The sequence below is a fragment of the Prionailurus bengalensis genome, chromosome A1 (genome assembly GCF_016509475.1).
Source record: "Prionailurus bengalensis isolate Pbe53 chromosome A1, Fcat_Pben_1.1_paternal_pri, whole genome shotgun sequence".
NCBI lineage: Eukaryota > Metazoa > Chordata > Mammalia > Carnivora > Felidae > Prionailurus > Prionailurus bengalensis.
Window position 1 is genome coordinate 110,349,848 of NC_057343.1, and position 18,718 is coordinate 110,368,565.

The 18,718-nt window shown below is 38.0% G+C and overlaps 1 protein-coding gene across 3 annotated transcripts in view; it reads right to left on the bottom strand.

Annotated features, from left to right (window-relative positions):
* The window catches only part of AFF4 (AF4/FMR2 family member 4), a 97,292-nt gene that overhangs the window by 23,303 nt on the left and 55,271 nt on the right, over nucleotides 1-18,718 (bottom strand). For all 3 annotated transcript variants that reach the window (XM_043587702.1, XM_043587681.1, XM_043587691.1), the window contains 6 exons: nucleotides 9,579-9,615; nucleotides 7,799-7,847; nucleotides 3,961-4,015; nucleotides 3,481-3,518; nucleotides 2,679-2,841; nucleotides 1,150-2,067 (listed from right to left, as the gene is read on the bottom strand). In XM_043587702.1, the coding sequence (XP_043443637.1) occupies nucleotides 1,150-2,067; nucleotides 2,679-2,841; nucleotides 3,481-3,518; nucleotides 3,961-4,015; nucleotides 7,799-7,847; nucleotides 9,579-9,615 (1,260 nt within the window). The remainder of the gene's footprint in view (nucleotides 1-1,149; nucleotides 2,068-2,678; nucleotides 2,842-3,480; nucleotides 3,519-3,960; nucleotides 4,016-7,798; nucleotides 7,848-9,578; nucleotides 9,616-18,718) is intronic.

An 18,718-nucleotide genomic window follows, 5' to 3' on the forward strand; every position in this document is an offset into this window, starting at 1 on the left:
CAAAGACATCTGTGAGTTTTCACATTTCCTCAGTTTAAAAAGGCTGACATTATATACTCAGCATCATCTCTAAATCCAAACTATCACAAAAGACTTTAAGGACAAGAGTTGGCCATGTGCCAGCAGATGTGCTTAGTTTTAAACCTGCAGACATGGATGGTCAAAAAGGAAAAAAAAAGCTGGGGCACAGGTATGTACAAAGGATTGGTGAAATTCTTAAGAATTTGTCCAAAACTGGGGCGCCTGGGTGGCGCGGTCGGTTAAGCACCCGACTTCAGCCAGGTCACGATCTCACGGTCTGGGAGTTCAAGCCCTGCGTCAGGCTCTGGGCTGATAGCTCAGAGCCTGGAGCCTGTTTCTGATTCTATGTCTCCCTCTCTCTCTGCCCCTCCCCCGTTCATGCTCTGTCTCTCTCTGTCCCCCCCCCCCAAAAAAAAAAAAAAAAAAAAGAATTTGTCCAAAACTGATGAGCCCATTTTTTATCTGGAATTAGTAATTTAAAGAGTGTGACTTGGTCTGGGTCTAAGATAGAAGAGAGTGTTACAGAATGTGACAGCCTGGGGGCACCTGGGTAGCTCAGTTGGTTAAGCGTCCAACTTCTGCTCAAGTCATGATCTCGTGGTTTGGGAGTTTGGGCTCTGCTTCGGGCTCTGTGTGGACAGCTCAGAGCCGGGAGCCTGCTTCAGATTCTGTGTCTCCCTCTCTCTCTACCCCTCCCCTGCTCTCTTTCTCTCTCAAATATACATAAACATTAAAAAAAAAATTATTTTTAAAGAGAACGTGACAACCTGGAAAATATATATCCCAACTAAAGACATTTAAAATCAAAATTTTAACAATGTTGTGAAGGCCTGTTTGCAACCCCTGCTTCACTCTCATCTATACGCTGGCCAGTACATACTCTGGACAGAAGCACTGGCTCATTTCTTACTTGATCAGAAACTATCCTGCTTCATTAAAGGAGCCAGGCAGAGGCACACTGGTCCTGAAGGACTGTTCTGTCTGTAGCTTCACTTGGGTCTTGGGCTTCCCCTCTATTTTCTCTCACAGCTATAACTCAACCAGGTATTTTCTGGCTTACCGAGATTTCCACTGCATTTCAGGGTCTGATGTTTAAAAACAAAACAACAACAAAAACCCTTTACAAACCTTGTGTTTCCTCTTGCCTTTGTTGGAAACTTTTTCTGAGGCTTGTTTCTGAGCCTCTCTTGTGTGCTTTTCTGGCACATTTTTCTTTTCCCCCTTGGGTGGCTCTGTTTCTTTGTAAGGCTTTCCTGGTATTCTGGTCAAGAGATTCAGGTCAATCTTCACAATAAGTGGATACCTGTCATCAGGCTCACTGAGGGGTGAAAGAAGTTCCTTCTCTTCCATAGGAGAGAACATTCGTTGCCGAAAAAAGCTATCTTCTTCCTCCACTGAGGAGGGTTTCACAGGAGTCCTGTTACTCTCAGGGTACTTAGGAGTTTGTGAGGAAGGAGGAAGGCTCTCGCTTTCATCCGAATCTGAGGATGAGGTATCTGTTTCTATGATTTCCCTTGATTTCTGGGAAGATTTACTCGTTGACTTGTATTTCTTTTTTTCTGCAGAAGGTCGAGGGGAAGATTTGGACTCCTTTTTTATATTGGGTTTCCTTGAGCCTTTGGTGGCTGCTTTGTGTCTGCTGGAAGGCATGCTGGTAGCCATGTCTACAGGGGTTTCACTTTCTATCTTCAGGCCTCCCCGGGGCTCTTCAGCAGCTGCCTTCTCAGCCTTTTTGGGTTGTTTTTTGCCTACAGTTCTCCTCTGTGTTGTACTGTCACTCTGTGCAGGGGACTTCTGCCTCCCGCGCCCACTGTCTGATCCCTTTTGGACAGTCTTGGAGTCTCGTCCAGGAGTAGCAGAACTTGTTTCTTTAGGCCCCCCTGGATCAGTGTAGCTATTCCCGGTGCCCTGTTCTCGGCCTTCCTTTTTATAGCCTTGAGATGAGGGGATGTTACTGTCCACAGAAGAAGCTGGTGACACTTTATGTGGGTTCACTTTATTCAACCAATTATCAAGTTGCCATTTGTTTGTTGGTGGTGGTTCAGGCTGAAAAACAGAAACAAAAATACAATGTCTAAGAGCACAGAGCCATCTGTTTTTCATACTTTTGATTGAACTAAAGCAAAGGGCTGAATATTGACTATCAGAGCTCTCATCACTTGAATGAGGAGATAAGCTTAATGTTACAAATGGCCTTTAAACATTAAAGATTCCTGTCAGGAACCCAACTTCAAAGATAAAATTCCTAATCTAGACCAAACATTTATTCAAGTAACAAGGACACTGAAGTATCGAAGGTTCCTCCAAGATACACAGTTCAATTTCTTAACCTTCTTTCCTTCACTTTTTATATCTGACTCTTTTTTTTTTTTTTTGAAAGACAGAGGGCACAAGTGAGTAAGGGGCTGAGAGAGAGGGGGCGGGGGGGGGGGGGGGGAGGGAGAGGTTGGGCTCACTCAAAGTAGGGCTGGAGCTCACCTGATACAGGACTTGAACTGAGAAACCCTGAGATCATAACGTGACCTAAAGTCAAATCCTTAATGACTGAGCCACCCAGTGGCCAAATCTAGCCACCTAGATTTGAATCAAGTCTTAAATGGCCATCAACAGAGGCCATGAGAGACCCATGGAAGGTGGTACCCCTGTCTCCCTCTCACCTCAGGAGATGCACTCTGGGATGGCTCGTTTGCCTCACTGTCACTGGAACTACTTTCACTCTCAGAGTCAGATCCAGAGCTGCTTTCAGATCCACTGTGGCTGCTAGAATCATCCCTGGAGTTATCTGCTCCTTCACTATTATGGTGTGAAGGTTCAGAGTTACTAAAAGAAAGAAAACATATAAATGAGAAAGTTAGGGTTTTTTTCCACAATGACAACAGGAAAATATCCAAATCTGAAAACCAACTTTATAAAATGTTTACTGTTATACTGTTACAATTCTATGAATCCAGAACTTTATTTATAAATGAAATAAATACTTCATAAAAAGTTTCTAATATGCTGCTCAGCCACTGGTACTTACCTGTTAGAAACGGTTTTCTTGAGGTATGATTTACATACCACAGAATTCATTCATGTTAAGTTTACAATCTGATGATATTTAGTTAATTTACACGATTGTACAATCACCACCACAGTAATATTTACTGTGTAAGGTCAATTTTTTTTTAATGTTTATTTATTTTTGAGAGAGACAGAGAGGGAGAGCATGAGCAGGGAAGGGTCAGAGAGAGAGGGAGACAGAATCTGGAGCAGGCTCCAGGCTCTGAGCTGTCAGCACAGAGCTGGACACGGGGTTCCAACTCATGAACTGTGAGCCGAGCTCATGACCTGAGCCGAAGTCAGTCGCTTACCTGACTGAGCCACCCAGGTGCCGATGTAAGGTCAATTATTATAACACTACAATTCTATCAGGTAATTCCCACCTCTACAAATAAAACAAAATAAAAGGATGCATACCTTCCTGGTGTACTCCTTGGCATTGTCTTATCACAATCCTAAAAGTAAAACGAGAGGAAATCTGTGAATGAATAAACAACACTCTATCTGCTTAATGTGAACAATATTTGAACTCTTAACAGGAACACTAGCAGCTCTAATGTATGCATCAATGTTTACCTAACATTTAGGACATAATGTTTTTACCTAAAGAATAACTAATTATCAGGCTAAGATGAAAAGATTTGTTAATAGTTCTTGTCAACAATCTTATGCTTCATGAGTAAGTTCTGATCCACCATAACTATTAAAGAAGAGCCAATTAAAAAAAATGGAGATTTAAAGACAGAGCAGAAAAAGAACATTACACTGTCAGAAAGCAGTAAGGAACTTCTTTTAAATAAATGGCTCATAAATATATCATTCAACCATAATTCTTATAAAATACAATGAAAACACACAGTGTATGAAACTGGCAAACTCATAAAGCAGTAGACATACCTGCTCCCCATCGCTGTCTTCACTGCTGCTTAGTTTTAAGTCATCTTTTAACATACTAAAGGGAAAATGCAGAAAGAATTAGTATTTTTGTAACAGTTTATCATGGCACACCAGAGTATTAAATATTTACTAATCATTCTAGAAATAATCACTGTGGTAGCCAAAGATTTAATTAAAAAACAAAGAAAAGAGCCAGTAAATTTTACTCTGTTTTGGTTCACATCCAGAGTACAAAGTGAGAAAAGTAGGAATTTAACATTTTCACAAGCTCTCACTTTTCCATAAGTAAAATACATATCCTTCTTTTCTAATTAAATAAACCACATTCTACAACCTCTCTCTACTTGTTTTCTCTATTTTTCTCTAATTACATACACACACACTCATTCATATTAAATCAAATTACCATACTCATACTCAACAGTCCACTAGAGAGATATAACTCCTAAAAAGAAGGAAGATAAAATGAAAATATCACCAATTCTCTTTCACTGTCCCTCATGTATCACAAAGAGATTCATACAACTAGGTAACTGTGAAAACCAGAACACTAAGTCAAAGTGCTAGTTCATAAATGTCTTGCTATGAAAGAAGAATGCCCTGGCACAAAAACAGACACATAGACCAATGGAATAGAATAGAAACCCCAGAACTAGACCCACAAACATATGGCCAACTCATCTTTGACAAAGCAGGAAAGAACATCCAATGGAAAAAAGACAGCCTCTTTAACAAATGGTGCTGGGAGAACTGGACAGCAACATGCAGAAGGTTGAAACTAGACCACTTTCTCACACCATTCACAAAATAAACTCAAAATGGATAAAGGACCTAAATGTGAGACAGGAAACCATCAAAACCTTAGAGGAGAAAGCAGGAAAAGACCTCTCTGACCTCAGCCGTAGCAATCTCTTACTCGACACATCCCCAAAGGCAAGGGAATTAAAAGCAAAAGTGAATTACTGGGACCTTATGAAGATAAAAAGCTTCTGCACAGCAAAGGAAACAACCAACAAAACTAAAAGGCAACCAACGGAATGGGAAAAGATATTCGCAAATGACACATCGGACAAAGGGCTAGTATCCAAAATCTATAAAGAGCTCACCAAACTCCACACCCGAAAAACAAATAACCCAGTGAAGAAATGGGCAGAAAACATGAATAGACACTTCTCTAAAGAAGACATCCGGATGGCCAACAGGCACATGAAAAGATGTTCAGCGTCGCTCCTTATCAGGGAACTACAAATCAAAACCACACTCAGGTATCACCTCACGCCAGTCAGAGTGGCCAAAATGAACAAATCAGGAGACTATAGATGCTGGAGAGGATGTGGAGAAACGGGAACCCTCTTGCACTGTTGGTGGGAATGCAAATTGGTGCAGCCGCTCTGGAAAGCAGTGTGGAGGTTCCTCAGAAAATTAAAAATAGACCTACCCTATGACCCAGCAATAGCACTGCTAGGAATTTATCCAAGGGATACAGGAGTACTGATGCATAGGGGCACTTGTACCCCAATGTTCATAGCAGCACTCTCAACAATAGCCAAATTATGGAAAGAGCCTAAATGTCCATCAACTGATGAATGGATAAAGAAATTGTGGTTTATATACACAATGGAATATTACGTGGCAATGAGAAAAAATGAAATATGGCCTTTTGTAGCAACGTGGATGGAACTGGAGAGTGTGATGCTAAGTGAAATAAGCTATACAGAGAAAGACAGATACCATATGGTTTCACTCTTATGTGGATCCTGAGAAACTTAACAGGAACCCATGGGGGAGGGGAAGGAAAAAAAAAAAAAAAGAGGTTAGAATGGGAGAGAGCCAAAGCATAAGAGACTGTTAAAAACTGAGAACAAACTGAGGGTTGATGGGGGGTGGGAGGGAGGAGAGGGTGGGTCATGGGTATTGAGGAGGGCACCTTTTGGGATGAGCACTGGGTGTTGTATGGAAACCAATTTGTCAATAAATTTCATTAAAAAAAAAAAAAAAAAAAAAAAAAGAATGCCCTCTGGAAAAGTAACAGTTTTGGATAAAAACCTTATCTATAAAATAGAAATGACAGTGTATGAATTAAAAACAAATTCCAGGTTCCAAACCCTCCTTCATCAAAACTCAAATCAATTAAAAAAACATGAACTGACAATTTCTGAAATTCACTTTTCAAAGTAAAATTACAAATTTAAAATTGCCTAGAGGCTCCTGGGTGGTTCAGTTAACCATCCGACTTTGGCTCAGGTCGTGATCTCGCATTTGTGGGTTCAAGCCCTGCGGCAGGCTCTGTGCTAACAGCTCAGAGCCTGGAGCCTGCTTCGGATTCTGTGTGTGTCTCTCTCTCACCCTCCCCCGCCTGCACTCTGTTTCTCTCTCTCTCTCTCTCTCTCTCTCTCTCAAATAAACATTAAATTTTTTTTTCCTTAAGGCCAAAAAATCATAATTAAAATTAAAAATCTGAGTAATGACCCACAAAACACTCCTTGCCTTTTTACAGAAGAGCAAAAATTAATACAAAGCTTAGGGAAAACTACGACTAGAAAAATTTAATATCTCATTACCAGCAGTTCCATTACCTTTCTTCTTAAAATTTCATGACACTCTCCAATCAGTGGGAAGGAAATCTTCTTTCACTTCAGTAACTATTAATACTTTCCCCTCAAAAACTTCACCTGAGTTTCTAAATCTGACCCCAAATTCAGATGATCATATAAGAGATCACCTTGAAACAAAGTACCCAGATAATTACAGAATTATGAAAAATGTTTTAAGGCTGGCCTGGTTAAGCGGGACAGAAAAAAAGAGTTTTCTTTTGGACAAGGGCTTGGTACATGTCTATGAATGACATCCTATAAGGAAATGTACTTGCTCTGAATTCTCTCAGCCCTTATGATTTAATAATGGCAGCTCAATGAACCTGCTCACACATGTGGATATGTCAAAGCTTTTACCAGACTGCTCAAGGTCCTGCAGGCTTTCGCTCCCTCAGCAACAAGTAATACACACATATATGGTAGGCCCTTATCAATTCTTTGCATATGAATAAGTATGATAAATATGAATATAATTTGAATTCTCTAACAGTGAGGGGGACTTGTTGCATTTCACATAAGTTATTCTCACTCAGTTCTTCCTCTGTTCAGCTGAAGAGGCTGAGGTTATCAAGACTGTATGTTGTAGTTTAGAAAGCTAGCACTGTGGCCACCATTTCTTTAGAATTTTGTTTTAATCATGGAGTTAACTTGTGGTCTCAGGAATTCAGGAGTTCACTTTTGAAGCTGGAATTTATTATCACCCAATATACTAGCCTGATTACATTTTGATATATATTCCTGGTTCTACTAAAGAAGTAGGAAAACAAATATAGTACAAACTATGCTGATTTAATATTCTACATTTAGCAGTTAAATGGAGGGCTTACGAAGAAGAATCCTGTATTTTTTGGTCTTCTTTATTAAAAACTATCAACCTACACACAAACACAAATACACACATCTCTAAGAGATGAGAAAAATCTGTAATCTCAGAGGAGGGGAAGGCAAACTATGGCCCACAAGTCAAATAAAGACTACTACTTGTTTTGTAAAAAAGTTTTATTGGAACACAACGACACCCAGAGTCTATATTTGCTTTCATGCTACAATGGCAGAGCTGGTTAGTTGGGACAAAAGCCATCTAGCCCCTAAATCCTAAAATAATTCACTATCTGGCCCTTTACATAAACATTTGCATACCCCTTCCTTAAAAGATTAAGGACACATTTCTAACTGTTCTGGTATGCAGACACTACACATAGACTTTTAGCAAAACGGATAAACTTATTAAGCAATAAACTTACGATTTAGACTGGTGTCCATTTGAAGTTTTAGAAGAAGGATTGTATCTTTCTAGAACAAAGAGAACGCAGAAATTAGCAACTACAGTGTGGCTATTTAGATTGTAAAATATGTATCAGTATACCCTCAAAGAAATGTAAATGAAAACATTTAGAATTCTTCCTCCACCAAACTGGCAACACTTTAGAGTCCAATAATACAAGATAGTGGTGGAAACAGGTAAGCTCCAATGCTGCTTGTCCAACTATAAACCCATACAATCTTTTTGGCAGGCAATCTGGCAATATTATCTTTACTGATACTGTAAATGCACATATCCACTTTCGTAGCAATTATAATGAAAAAAATTTTTCCTTACAGGTATATCTGGAAAAATACATAAACACACACGGAAACACAGATGTTTATCATAATATGTTTTGTAACAGCAAAAACTGGAAACAAACATCTATCGAGAGGAGAATAGTTAAATAAATGGTATTATCATAAAATACACAATTTTAATGTTAAAAAGAATGAGCTAATGTTAAAAGAATGAGCAAGAATTTATACTGATATAGACACAGCTCTAAAATAAATTAAGTGAAAAATATAGGTAATAAAGAGTATGTGCAACACTTATGATCTCATGTGCCAATACTGAGTTATAGAGGGAGGAGGACAGAACTAAGGAGGAGACATTCTGAAAAGTTAAGAGAGAAAATGTAAACTTTCTGGCCTAGGGCTATTTTCTTCATATCTTTAAATAGTGATAAAGATTCTTATAACTATAGTTTAAGGTAAAACCAAGAAGTGGATATACAAATAAAGTTTGTTAACGTTAAAAAGGAATATTCTCCATAGTTTCGTCTCTTTGCTTTAAGACGTCTAAAGACAACAAACTAAGCATCAAAAAGTTCCACATTTTTACATCCCAAAACTGATTACCAATGTAAATCTACCTTATTAAAGAAGTTACTGTTCTTGGCAAAACCATTTATTTTATTATAGAGCTATATGAGGAAGCCCGGACATTCATAAGGTTCCTGGCCTTACCACTCATTAATTCACGTAACCATCATCTCTTGGGATCACATTTAAATTCCCTAAGGCTATCATCCCCTCAAGTTCTTCTCAGAAACAAAAAGACAGGAGGTAGAGGGGGATTCTGTAACACACAGAAGATGTTCGTCCCAGACCTAAAGACCCGGGAAGGATAAATACAGACGTAGGCAGAGAAGAACTACAATAAGTGACAATGACCCTTTCCCTTGCATATAGTGTAACTGTCACAGAACCAACTATCTTCATGCAAGATAGAGAGAGAGGAATGCTCTTGGGTTTATGAGGTGTCCATCAAGCTGAATTCATGTACTTTGAACTTATTACTTCAAGAAATACTTAGTCAATTTGATCTCCAAGGATCTATAATTCTTCATTTTAAAAAATGTTGATTTATTTTGGGGGGAGGAACAGAGAGATGGGGGAGAGAGAGAATCCTAAGCAGGATCCATGCTGTCAGCACACAGCCTAAAGTGGGGTTCGATCCCACGAACTGTGAGATCATGACCTGAGCTGAAATCAAGAACCGGGTGCTCAACGACTGAGCCACGCAGGCGCCTCTATAATTTTTCATTTCTTAAGTATACCAAGATTCAGTTTAACTCATTACAAACTATCAAATAATAAAAACTGGGAAAAGACACGTGAAGGAATTATAAAACCAATATATGATGTGACCATGAGAAATGAATGCTCAATTAACAGCTTAACATGAAAACCAAGAAGAAAAGAAATACTCACTTTGTTCTCCAGGGCCAAAATTGGACTGCTGAGATTCCTAAGGGACACAAAATTATATAGTGATATTAAGAGAAGGGTTCTCATTAGTAAAAAATGCTTTAAACTAAACTATTCAATTCCAGCTAATTCAATGAAAGATCCTGTTGAGTTCCTAAGAATGCATAAAAGAAAAAACACAAAGAATTTAATGATCCCATCTGATCAGCCTCAGCAACTGTTCTGGTCAGTAATGAACTCTCCCAGAGCTGAACACAAAAAACATCAAGCTACCTAACACTCTACCTTTATTATTCATTTCTTTTCAGCAGCATCCATGGTGCTCATATCATAATTTAGAGCTTCGGGAAAGCAAATTATTTCCATTTAAGATTCTTGGTCTTAAAATGTTTAATTAAAAAAAAGTAATACTAAAAACCTACACTAGAGTAAAAACAGCTGTACAACCTATATAGAGTCAAAAGATACCACTTTTATGAACTAAAAACCTCACACGGTCATTCACATGTCACTATATTACCTTCCTTTTCCCACTCCCAATATTTTACACACAATTAGCAACTTGAGGAAAAGACTGTCATATACCACTTTGTAAGCCATACACTAGTGCAATGTCTGGCACTCAGGAAGCACCAGTAAAAAGAAAGCCAAAATCTCACTGTCAGTGAAAGAAACATGCCTTTCCAAACTCAACTTTCATAATCAGAAAAACTTTTTCACACATGGAAATTGTGCATTTTTCTAGGTTAAGTCTTTGGAACACAACATAGTATTAAAATTACACAAACATCCCTAAAAGCCCACTTAAAAATGAGCACAATCTTGCTTTAATGACAGAATTACCTGTGAAAGAGAAATCCACATAGTATGAATGCTAAAATACAGTTTTGTTGTTAAAAATAATACTGTAAGCCTACACCTATGGTCAAATGATTTTCAACAAGTATTCCAAGACCATCTATAAGGGAAATGACAGTCTTTTCAGCAAATGGTGTTAGGACAACGGACTAGCCATAAGCAAAAAAATGAAGTTGGATGCTTAACTCAGCCAATATAAAAAAAAATAACTCAAAATGGATCAAAGAACTAAATGTAAGAGGTCAAACTACAAAACTCTTAGAAAACTTAGAGCCAAATCTTAATGACCTTGGATTTGGCAAAGAACTCTTACATATGACACCAAAAACATCAAAAACACAAAAGAAACAAATAGAGAAATTGGATTTCAGCAAAATTAAAAACTTTTTTACTTCAAAGAACAACTCTATCAAGAAAATAAAAAAACAACCCACAGAATGGGAGAAAATATGTGCAATTATGTATCTGGTAAGAGACTGCTATCTACAATATATAAAGAGCTCTTACAATTCAATGATAAAAAGACAGCCCAATGAAAAAAGTGTGCAAAGCATCTGAACAGACAATTCTACAAGGAAGATATAAAAATGGTTAATAAGCACATACAAATGGTCAATAAACACATAAAAACATGTTGTCTGACATCGTTTGTCATGGGGAAAATGCAAATCAAACACACAATGAGGTAATACTTCACACCTACTAGGATGACTAGGATCAAAAACAGATAACAGCAAGTATCGACAAGGATGCAGAGAAAAATGAAAGCCTAGTAGGAATGTAAACTGGCTCAGCTAGCTTTGGAAAACATTCTGGAAGTTCCTTAAATGATGAAGCATACAGTTGCCATTTGACCTTGCAATTCTACTCCTAGGTATATAACCAAGTGAAAAGAAACATTATGTCCCCCCAGAAACTTCTACACAAATGTCTACAGCACCATTATTCACAAAAGCCCAAAGCTTAAAACAACTCAAATGTTCGTCAGCTGATGAGTTTATAAGTAAAATGTGATATATAACCATACAATGGAGTATTTGGCCACAAATAGAAATGAAGTACTGATATATTCTATAACTTGGAAGAACCTTGAAAACATTATCCTAAGTTAAAGAATCTTGCAAAAGACCACATATGGTATGATTCCATTTACATGAAATGTTCAGAAAAAAGGAAATCTATAGAGACAGAGAGTAGATGAGTGGTTTCATAGGGCTGAGAAGGAGACAGAGGGAAGTGGTAATAGATAAACAGGGTGTTTCTTTTTGAGATGATCAAAATGCTCTAAAATTCACTGTTGTGATGGCTGCATAAGTCTGTAAATATATTCAAAACCATTTAACTGTACACTTTAAATGGGAGAAAAGCATGGCATGTGGATTATATTTCAATAAAGCTACTAAAAAACCTGCCAATAGAGCAGTGACCAAGGTCACCCCTGTGAATTATGTTGCAGATATAAATAATCCTCCACCCCTTTCAATTGCCAATTATCTTATACTCATTTACCTGGTAAAGAGCCTAAATGTTAATAGCCCAAACTTTCAAGTAATCTCTCACTCCTTTCCCTAACACCTCTGACAATAGTCAGTCTACTGATCTTCAAAGTCTAGTGGATTCTGTCCCCATAACATCTACTAAATGCACACCATCTCATCTTCATCTATGCTGCAAAGGCTTCAGGTCCTCACATTTTTTCATCTACAAAGGCCATTTAATGGAACTTTCTAGCTCTAATCTTTCTCCTTCACTCAACTATAGTCTCCAGTCAACCTTTCTGAAGCCCAAACCCTAGTATGAGTCATCACTACTTTTTTTCGTAGGGCCTTCAATGGCTCTTTGTTTTTCCTAGGGATTAAACTCAAACTCTTTGACACACACGATATCCATTCATATGTCTAAGTACTGGAAAACAAAGTGAAGAGGAAAAAAACACAAAGGCCTTCTACTCATGGAGCTTAACACTCTTCTGAAAAATGTTAATGACTATCTCTGCAACTATTCATGTAAATAAAGGTAAAATGGCAATTGTAAGAAGTACAATGAAAGGTAAATAACATACACAGTATTATTTAAGAGCTTATAATTAATTGTGTGTGTGTGTGGGAGAGAGAGAGCATGTGAATGAATGTGAGTGAGAAAGGGAGAAAGAGAGAGAGAGAGACACACACACACAGATCTAGCCAGGAAAATGAACAAAGGCTTCTCTGAGCAAGTACTGTTCAGGTTGGGATGTGAAGTGTAGGTACGAAGTAAACTGGGAAAGGTAAGTGTACAGGGTAGAGAGAACAGCATGTAAAGGCCAGAAAAGATAGGGAGCACTGGTAGTGTAAAGGACTTAAAGGCAGTCCACAAGAGGAAAAAGTACAGAAGGGTAGTGAGAAATGAGACTCAAGAGAAATGAGACTCAAGACATGAAAACCTATATCATATAGCACGCAGGCTTTATAGATTACATTAAAGAACATTTAATACACATAAACCACAACTGTTTAGTAAAATCTGAGGGGTGCCTGGGTGGCTCAGTCGGTTGAGCATCCGACTTCGGCTCAGGTCATGATCTCACAGTTTGTGAATTTGAGCCCCGTGTCAGTCTCTGTGCTGACAGTTAGAGCCTGGAGCCTGCTTTGGATTCTGTGTCTCATTCTCTCTCTGCCCCTCCCCGACTTGTGTCCTGTCTCTCAAAAATAAATAAATGTAAAAAAAAAAAAAAATTTTTTTTTAAACTGGGGACTTGAAGGAGGGAGGGATGCAGGCTGAGGAAGGAGGCTGGGGGAAGGGGCATAACTCATTTTTATGTGAGGTAACTTATGTCATGAAACAACCAGTGAATTTTTTTGTTAGTGCAAAAAATACAAGCTTCTGTGTTAGTGTAAAAGATTCAGGAGTACTGTATGCCCCATTAAAAAAGGAGGAGGGAGGGAAATAAATTATTTACATTATACTTTAGGATTTATACTGTCTCTGTTATATCTTTCTTTGATGCACAAAAAAGTAGCTCTTCAAGTAATTTAATAACTGGAAAAGAATCTAACAAAAAGACGACTAGAATCACTGGCACTTCCACCCATCTCTACAGAGCTAACTTTGTACACTGAATGATTTATTCTAATATTTATTTCCTGAATCTTGAGCTTTGCTTTCTAAGCCTGCCTCAACAGTGTTTCCTGACAAAGAAGTGCCTTTTAGTAGATTTGCTCTTTATTGGATTTCAGCCATTTTTAACGAGAGCAGAAAGACCAAGGTTTTGGACAAAGATATAGAACACTGGGAGAAACCTCAAAATAGGTTTATAATACAATTTTACTAAACCTAGATGTTTAAGGACTGAATTGAATTATTACACAACTCAAAACACCAGTGAGTATGAACCACGATGCTTTCATAGTTTCATTAGCAACTATCTCAAGGTATGTTATACACTCAAAAGCAAGATTAATGATATAAATGCATATTCAAACTACTGTTGATAATCCGATGTTTCCTTCTTTTCTGTTTTTTTTTTATATTAAAAAAAAATTTTTTTTTAACGTTTATTTATTTTTGAGACAGAGAGAGAGCATGAATGGGGGAGGAGCAAAGAGAGAGGGAGACACAGAATTGGAAGCAGGCTCCAGGCTCTGAGCCATCAGCCCAGAGTCCCACGTGGGGCTTGAACTCATGGACCGTGAGATCGTGGCCTGAGCTGAAGTCGGATGCTTAACTGACTGAGCCACCCAGGCGCCCCCCTTCTTTTCTGTTTATGGCATCTTTGTTTCTACTTTGTACAGTGGCAGATAAAGAGTTCATACCAGAAGAAGATAGATCTCAGCTCTGTCATGTTCTTGTTTGCTCAGAAATGCATCTCACTGTTATTTTCACTCAGCACTTTCACTGCAGGTATATCTTTTAAGCCACTTGCGCATTAGTGAAGATTAGATGAATTAAAACCAGTTAATATACCGTGTAAATCACCTTAACTATGCACATTTAAAACTGTAATATACTAGAGCCAGTAAGAGCAAATAAAGGAGAGCAAGTCTATCAACTTTTCCATAATGAGAAAACCTAAACTTCTCTCGGAATACCTCAGAAATAAAATGTGACCAACTGCCATTGAGATCAAGAGAAGCAATACTACTTTGATTTTGTTTTTGCAGACTTAAAAATAGAGAAATTTAGGACTAAAAACAACTATAAAATTTTCATCCTCTTCTCCCAGTCCCCAATCTCCAATATACACACAATGTTGGAGGAAATGCTTTTCACTCTGAAGACCACTGACTTACCACAGTGGCAAGAATAAAGATGGAGAAAAATGAATGGAACTAAAATACATTAAAGGAGGCAAAATCATTAGGACTTGGTGATAGTTTAGAGTGTGTGACAGGGAAGGAAGTGCCAAGCATAATTCTAACAAGGCTTTCCTAGCTTCACTAAGACAGGAAACAGGAAGAGGATCATGCTTGTTTCCTCTTTACTTTCCTTTTGGTTTGAACTAGCAGGGAGAATCAGAAGTTCTCCCTGGAAGATGTCTCAAAGGCACCTGAAACTCAACATCTAAGAAGTGTCATGTATGTAGCTAGATGTATGTATCTGGAATTCAAATACAGTCTGGAATTAAGATAAAAATTGTCATGAAGATAAAAATATGTGGAACACCTGTGTAAAGAGGAACAGGGTACAAAGACAATCTAAGTCTAAGCATGGAGTGTGCAACTGTGCATGCACTTAAACACTAATATGTAATTTTTTTCATTCTTTTTATTATTTTGTTTTCACAACGGACTATTGGGCAGCTTGAGGCAAAACACATTTCTTCTTTTGTATTCTCGTGTAGCACCAAGCACAATGCCAGGAAAACTTAACGGTAGAGACAAAGACAGAGGAGAAAAAGGAGAAGCCAGAGAAGCAAAGTAACTCTGGATGAGCAACGTACAGTGGGAGATAAGGAGGAAATAGGCTAAAACAGTATTTTTTTTATTTAAAAAATTTTTTTAAGTTTATTTATTTTGGGGAGACAGAGAAAGACAAAGCACGAGGTGGGGAGGGGCAGATAGAGAGGGAAACACAGAATCTGAAGCAGGCTCCAGGCTCTGAGCTGTTAGCACAGAGACCAACGTGGTGCTCGAACCCACCAACCATGAGATCATGACCTGAGTCGAAGACAGACGCTTAACCGACTGAGCCATCCAGGTGCCCCATAGGCTAAAACAATATTTAATGCTCATGAGAACCCTGATGAAAATAAAGAAATAAAGAACATTAACTGGATTTACAAAACGGGCCACTAGTGGTCATAATGAAAATGGTTTTGGTGAGGTGTAAAAGCAAGATCAGACTAGGTTGAGGAGTAAGTGAAGGAAAGCATACAGACAGCAAATTTGAACCACTTTTTAAGTAAGTTTAACTCTAAAGAGGAGGACTGGATGGAGAATAACATGGAATAGAGGGATTTATTTGTTGTGCTGTTTTTAAATGGCACAGATCAAGGATGTTTAAGTGAATGATAAGGATTTAATAAATCAGCTCTCCAAATATGTTCCTAAACTCAACTTCTCCTCTACCACTAGCTGCATGTGAACTGCTCTTTCACATCTGTTAATGAGTGTGAAATCCGCCCTCTTGGGTGCTCCTTACCTTCCTGTGCTTCTAGCACCCTTATACTTCTCCTTTAAAGCCCAGTTGGTGCCATCATCCTTAGGATGCCATCTCCAAATTCCAAAAGTATCAAAACTTTCTCCCTTTTCTGTCCTCTCGGTGGACCCAGTTCATATGGTTAACACACAAAGAATGAATACCTATTAAAGTTATGTAGGAAGCTTTAAACTGTTTTACACACAAAGGTGTATTCATTAAAAATTCAGAGACTGAGATGAACTATAAAAAAGCAAAACCTGACTTATAAAAGCAACTCAACCAAAGCAATCATCACTAAGTAGCTAACTGAAGTTATTTCAAACACATTACCTGAATATTTATATCCAAATCCAGTAAACAAACATTTACTGAATGGTTATATATGCCAGGAACTATTCTAGGCATTGGCACATACTATTCTAATTGCGTTTGTTAAATACCAATCTTAGTTAGAACAAGGGTAACATCTAAATGATTCAATGCTAGGGACGCCCGGGGGGCTCAGTCGGTTGAGGGTGAGCGACAGACTCTTGATCTTGGCCAAGTCATGATCTCATGGTTCCTAAGTTCGAGCCCTGTGTCCACCTCGTGCTGAAAGTGCAGAGCCTGCTTGAGATTCTCTCTCCTCTCTGTCTCTCCCAGCTCACATCCTATCAATAAAATAAACTTAAAAAAAAAAAAAAAGATTCAATGCTATACCTCTGAAGTACTATCTATAATACTGCCAGGTAGTGTTTCAAACATATAGTAAATATGTGCAAGGTCAGTCAAAAGCTTTAGTATGCTTCAAACTATCATTGGAAAATCTACCAACCTATCTCCAACTACACCCATCTAATCTGCTTTCCTTCCTATGATAAAGAAAGACCTAATTGTGCTCTATTCTAAAGCTAATATCCTCCATCACAGCACTGAATCTCAACCTCTCTAATGGAGACTTCTTAAGGTTACCAGCTGTCTTTCCCAGGTATCATTTGTTTTTCCTTTTTTACTAAAACATCATGATCAGCACAGATGATATATATGATATATAAAAAATCCTTATCTTATAAAGATACTCACCTGACAACATCACTATACCCTTCCTGGCACCATCACATTTCCCAGCTCCGTTTTACAATGTGTCAAAAGAAAATCTTCTTTTATATGTTCATCATCTCCAATATCTTTTGGGCCTCTGCAATCATTCTTTTACCCTCAGCTTTCTAACTAAAAGTGTTTATTTTTTTTTCAATATATGAAATTTATTGTCAAATTGGTTTCCATACAACACCCAGTGCTCATCCCAAAAGGGAGTTATGTCCCATCTCATTCTGTAAGGCTGGCATTACTCTGATACCAAAACCCAGCAAAGACATAATAAGAAAATAAAATGACAGACCAAAAACATAGAAGTAAATTTTTTTTGTAAAAATTCTTTTTAAAATTTTTTGAAAATCAAATCGACATATAAAACAGATAATCTATAATAACCAAGTGAAGTTTCTACCAGGAAGGCAATACTGGTTTAAATTTTTAAAATTAATCAATGTAATTTACCATATCACAAACCAAAAAGGAAAATCATATGATTACATCAATAGATTCAAAGAAAGCATTCAACAAAATCCAAAATTCACTACTGATAAGAACACTCAGGCAAATGTGAATAGAAGGAACCTCCTCAATTTAATAAATGACATCTGTGAAAATTCCACAGCTAAAATCATACTTAATGATGAAAGACTGAATACTTTCCCCTCTATAATGAAAAACAAGGCAAGAATGTTTACTCTAACCACTTCCAGTCAACACTTTATTAAAGGTTCTAGCCAGCGCAATAAAGCAAGAATAAGAAATGAGGCATCTGGTTTGAAACTAAAGTTGTAACAACACCCTTTATTCACACATGGCATGAATGTCTAAATAAAAATTCTATGGTAGCTACAAAAATGCTACTAGAACTAAATACATTCATCAAGGTTTCAATATAAAAAATAAAATAATAAATGAAATGTATCTTTATAAACTAGCCAGGAAAAGCAGATACTGAAAAAAAATTTCTAAGTTTTTGTTTTAAGTGTATTTATTTTGGGGTGCTTGGGTGGCTCAGTCAGTTAAGTATTCGACTTCAGCTCAGGTCATGATCTCACAGTCTGTGAGTTCAAGTCCCACTTTGGGCTCTGTGCTGAAAGCTTAGAGCCTAGAGCCTGCTTCAGACTTTTTGTCTTCGTCTCTCTCTGCCCCTCCCCCGCTCACGCTCTGTCTCTCTCTCTCAAAAATAAACATTAAAAAAGACAAATAAGGGGCGCCTGGGTGGCGCAGTCGGTTAAGCGTCTGACTTCAGCCAGGTCACGATCTCGCAGTCCATGAGTTCGAGCCCTGCGTCGGGCTCTGGGCTGATGGCTCAGAGCCTGGAGCCTGTTTCCGATTCTGTGTCTCCCTCTCTCTCTGCCCCTCCCCCGTTCATGCTCTGTCTCTCTCTGTCCCAAAAATAAATAAACGTTGAAAAAAAAAAAAAGACAAATAAGTATATAAACTTAAAAAAAAAAATTTTTTTTTTTTTTTTAAGTTTATTTATTTTGAGAGAGACGGGGAGAGAGAGAACCACAAGCAGGCTCCTTGCTGTCAACGCAGAGCCTGACACAAGGATCAAATCCACAAACTGTGAGATCATGACCTGAGCA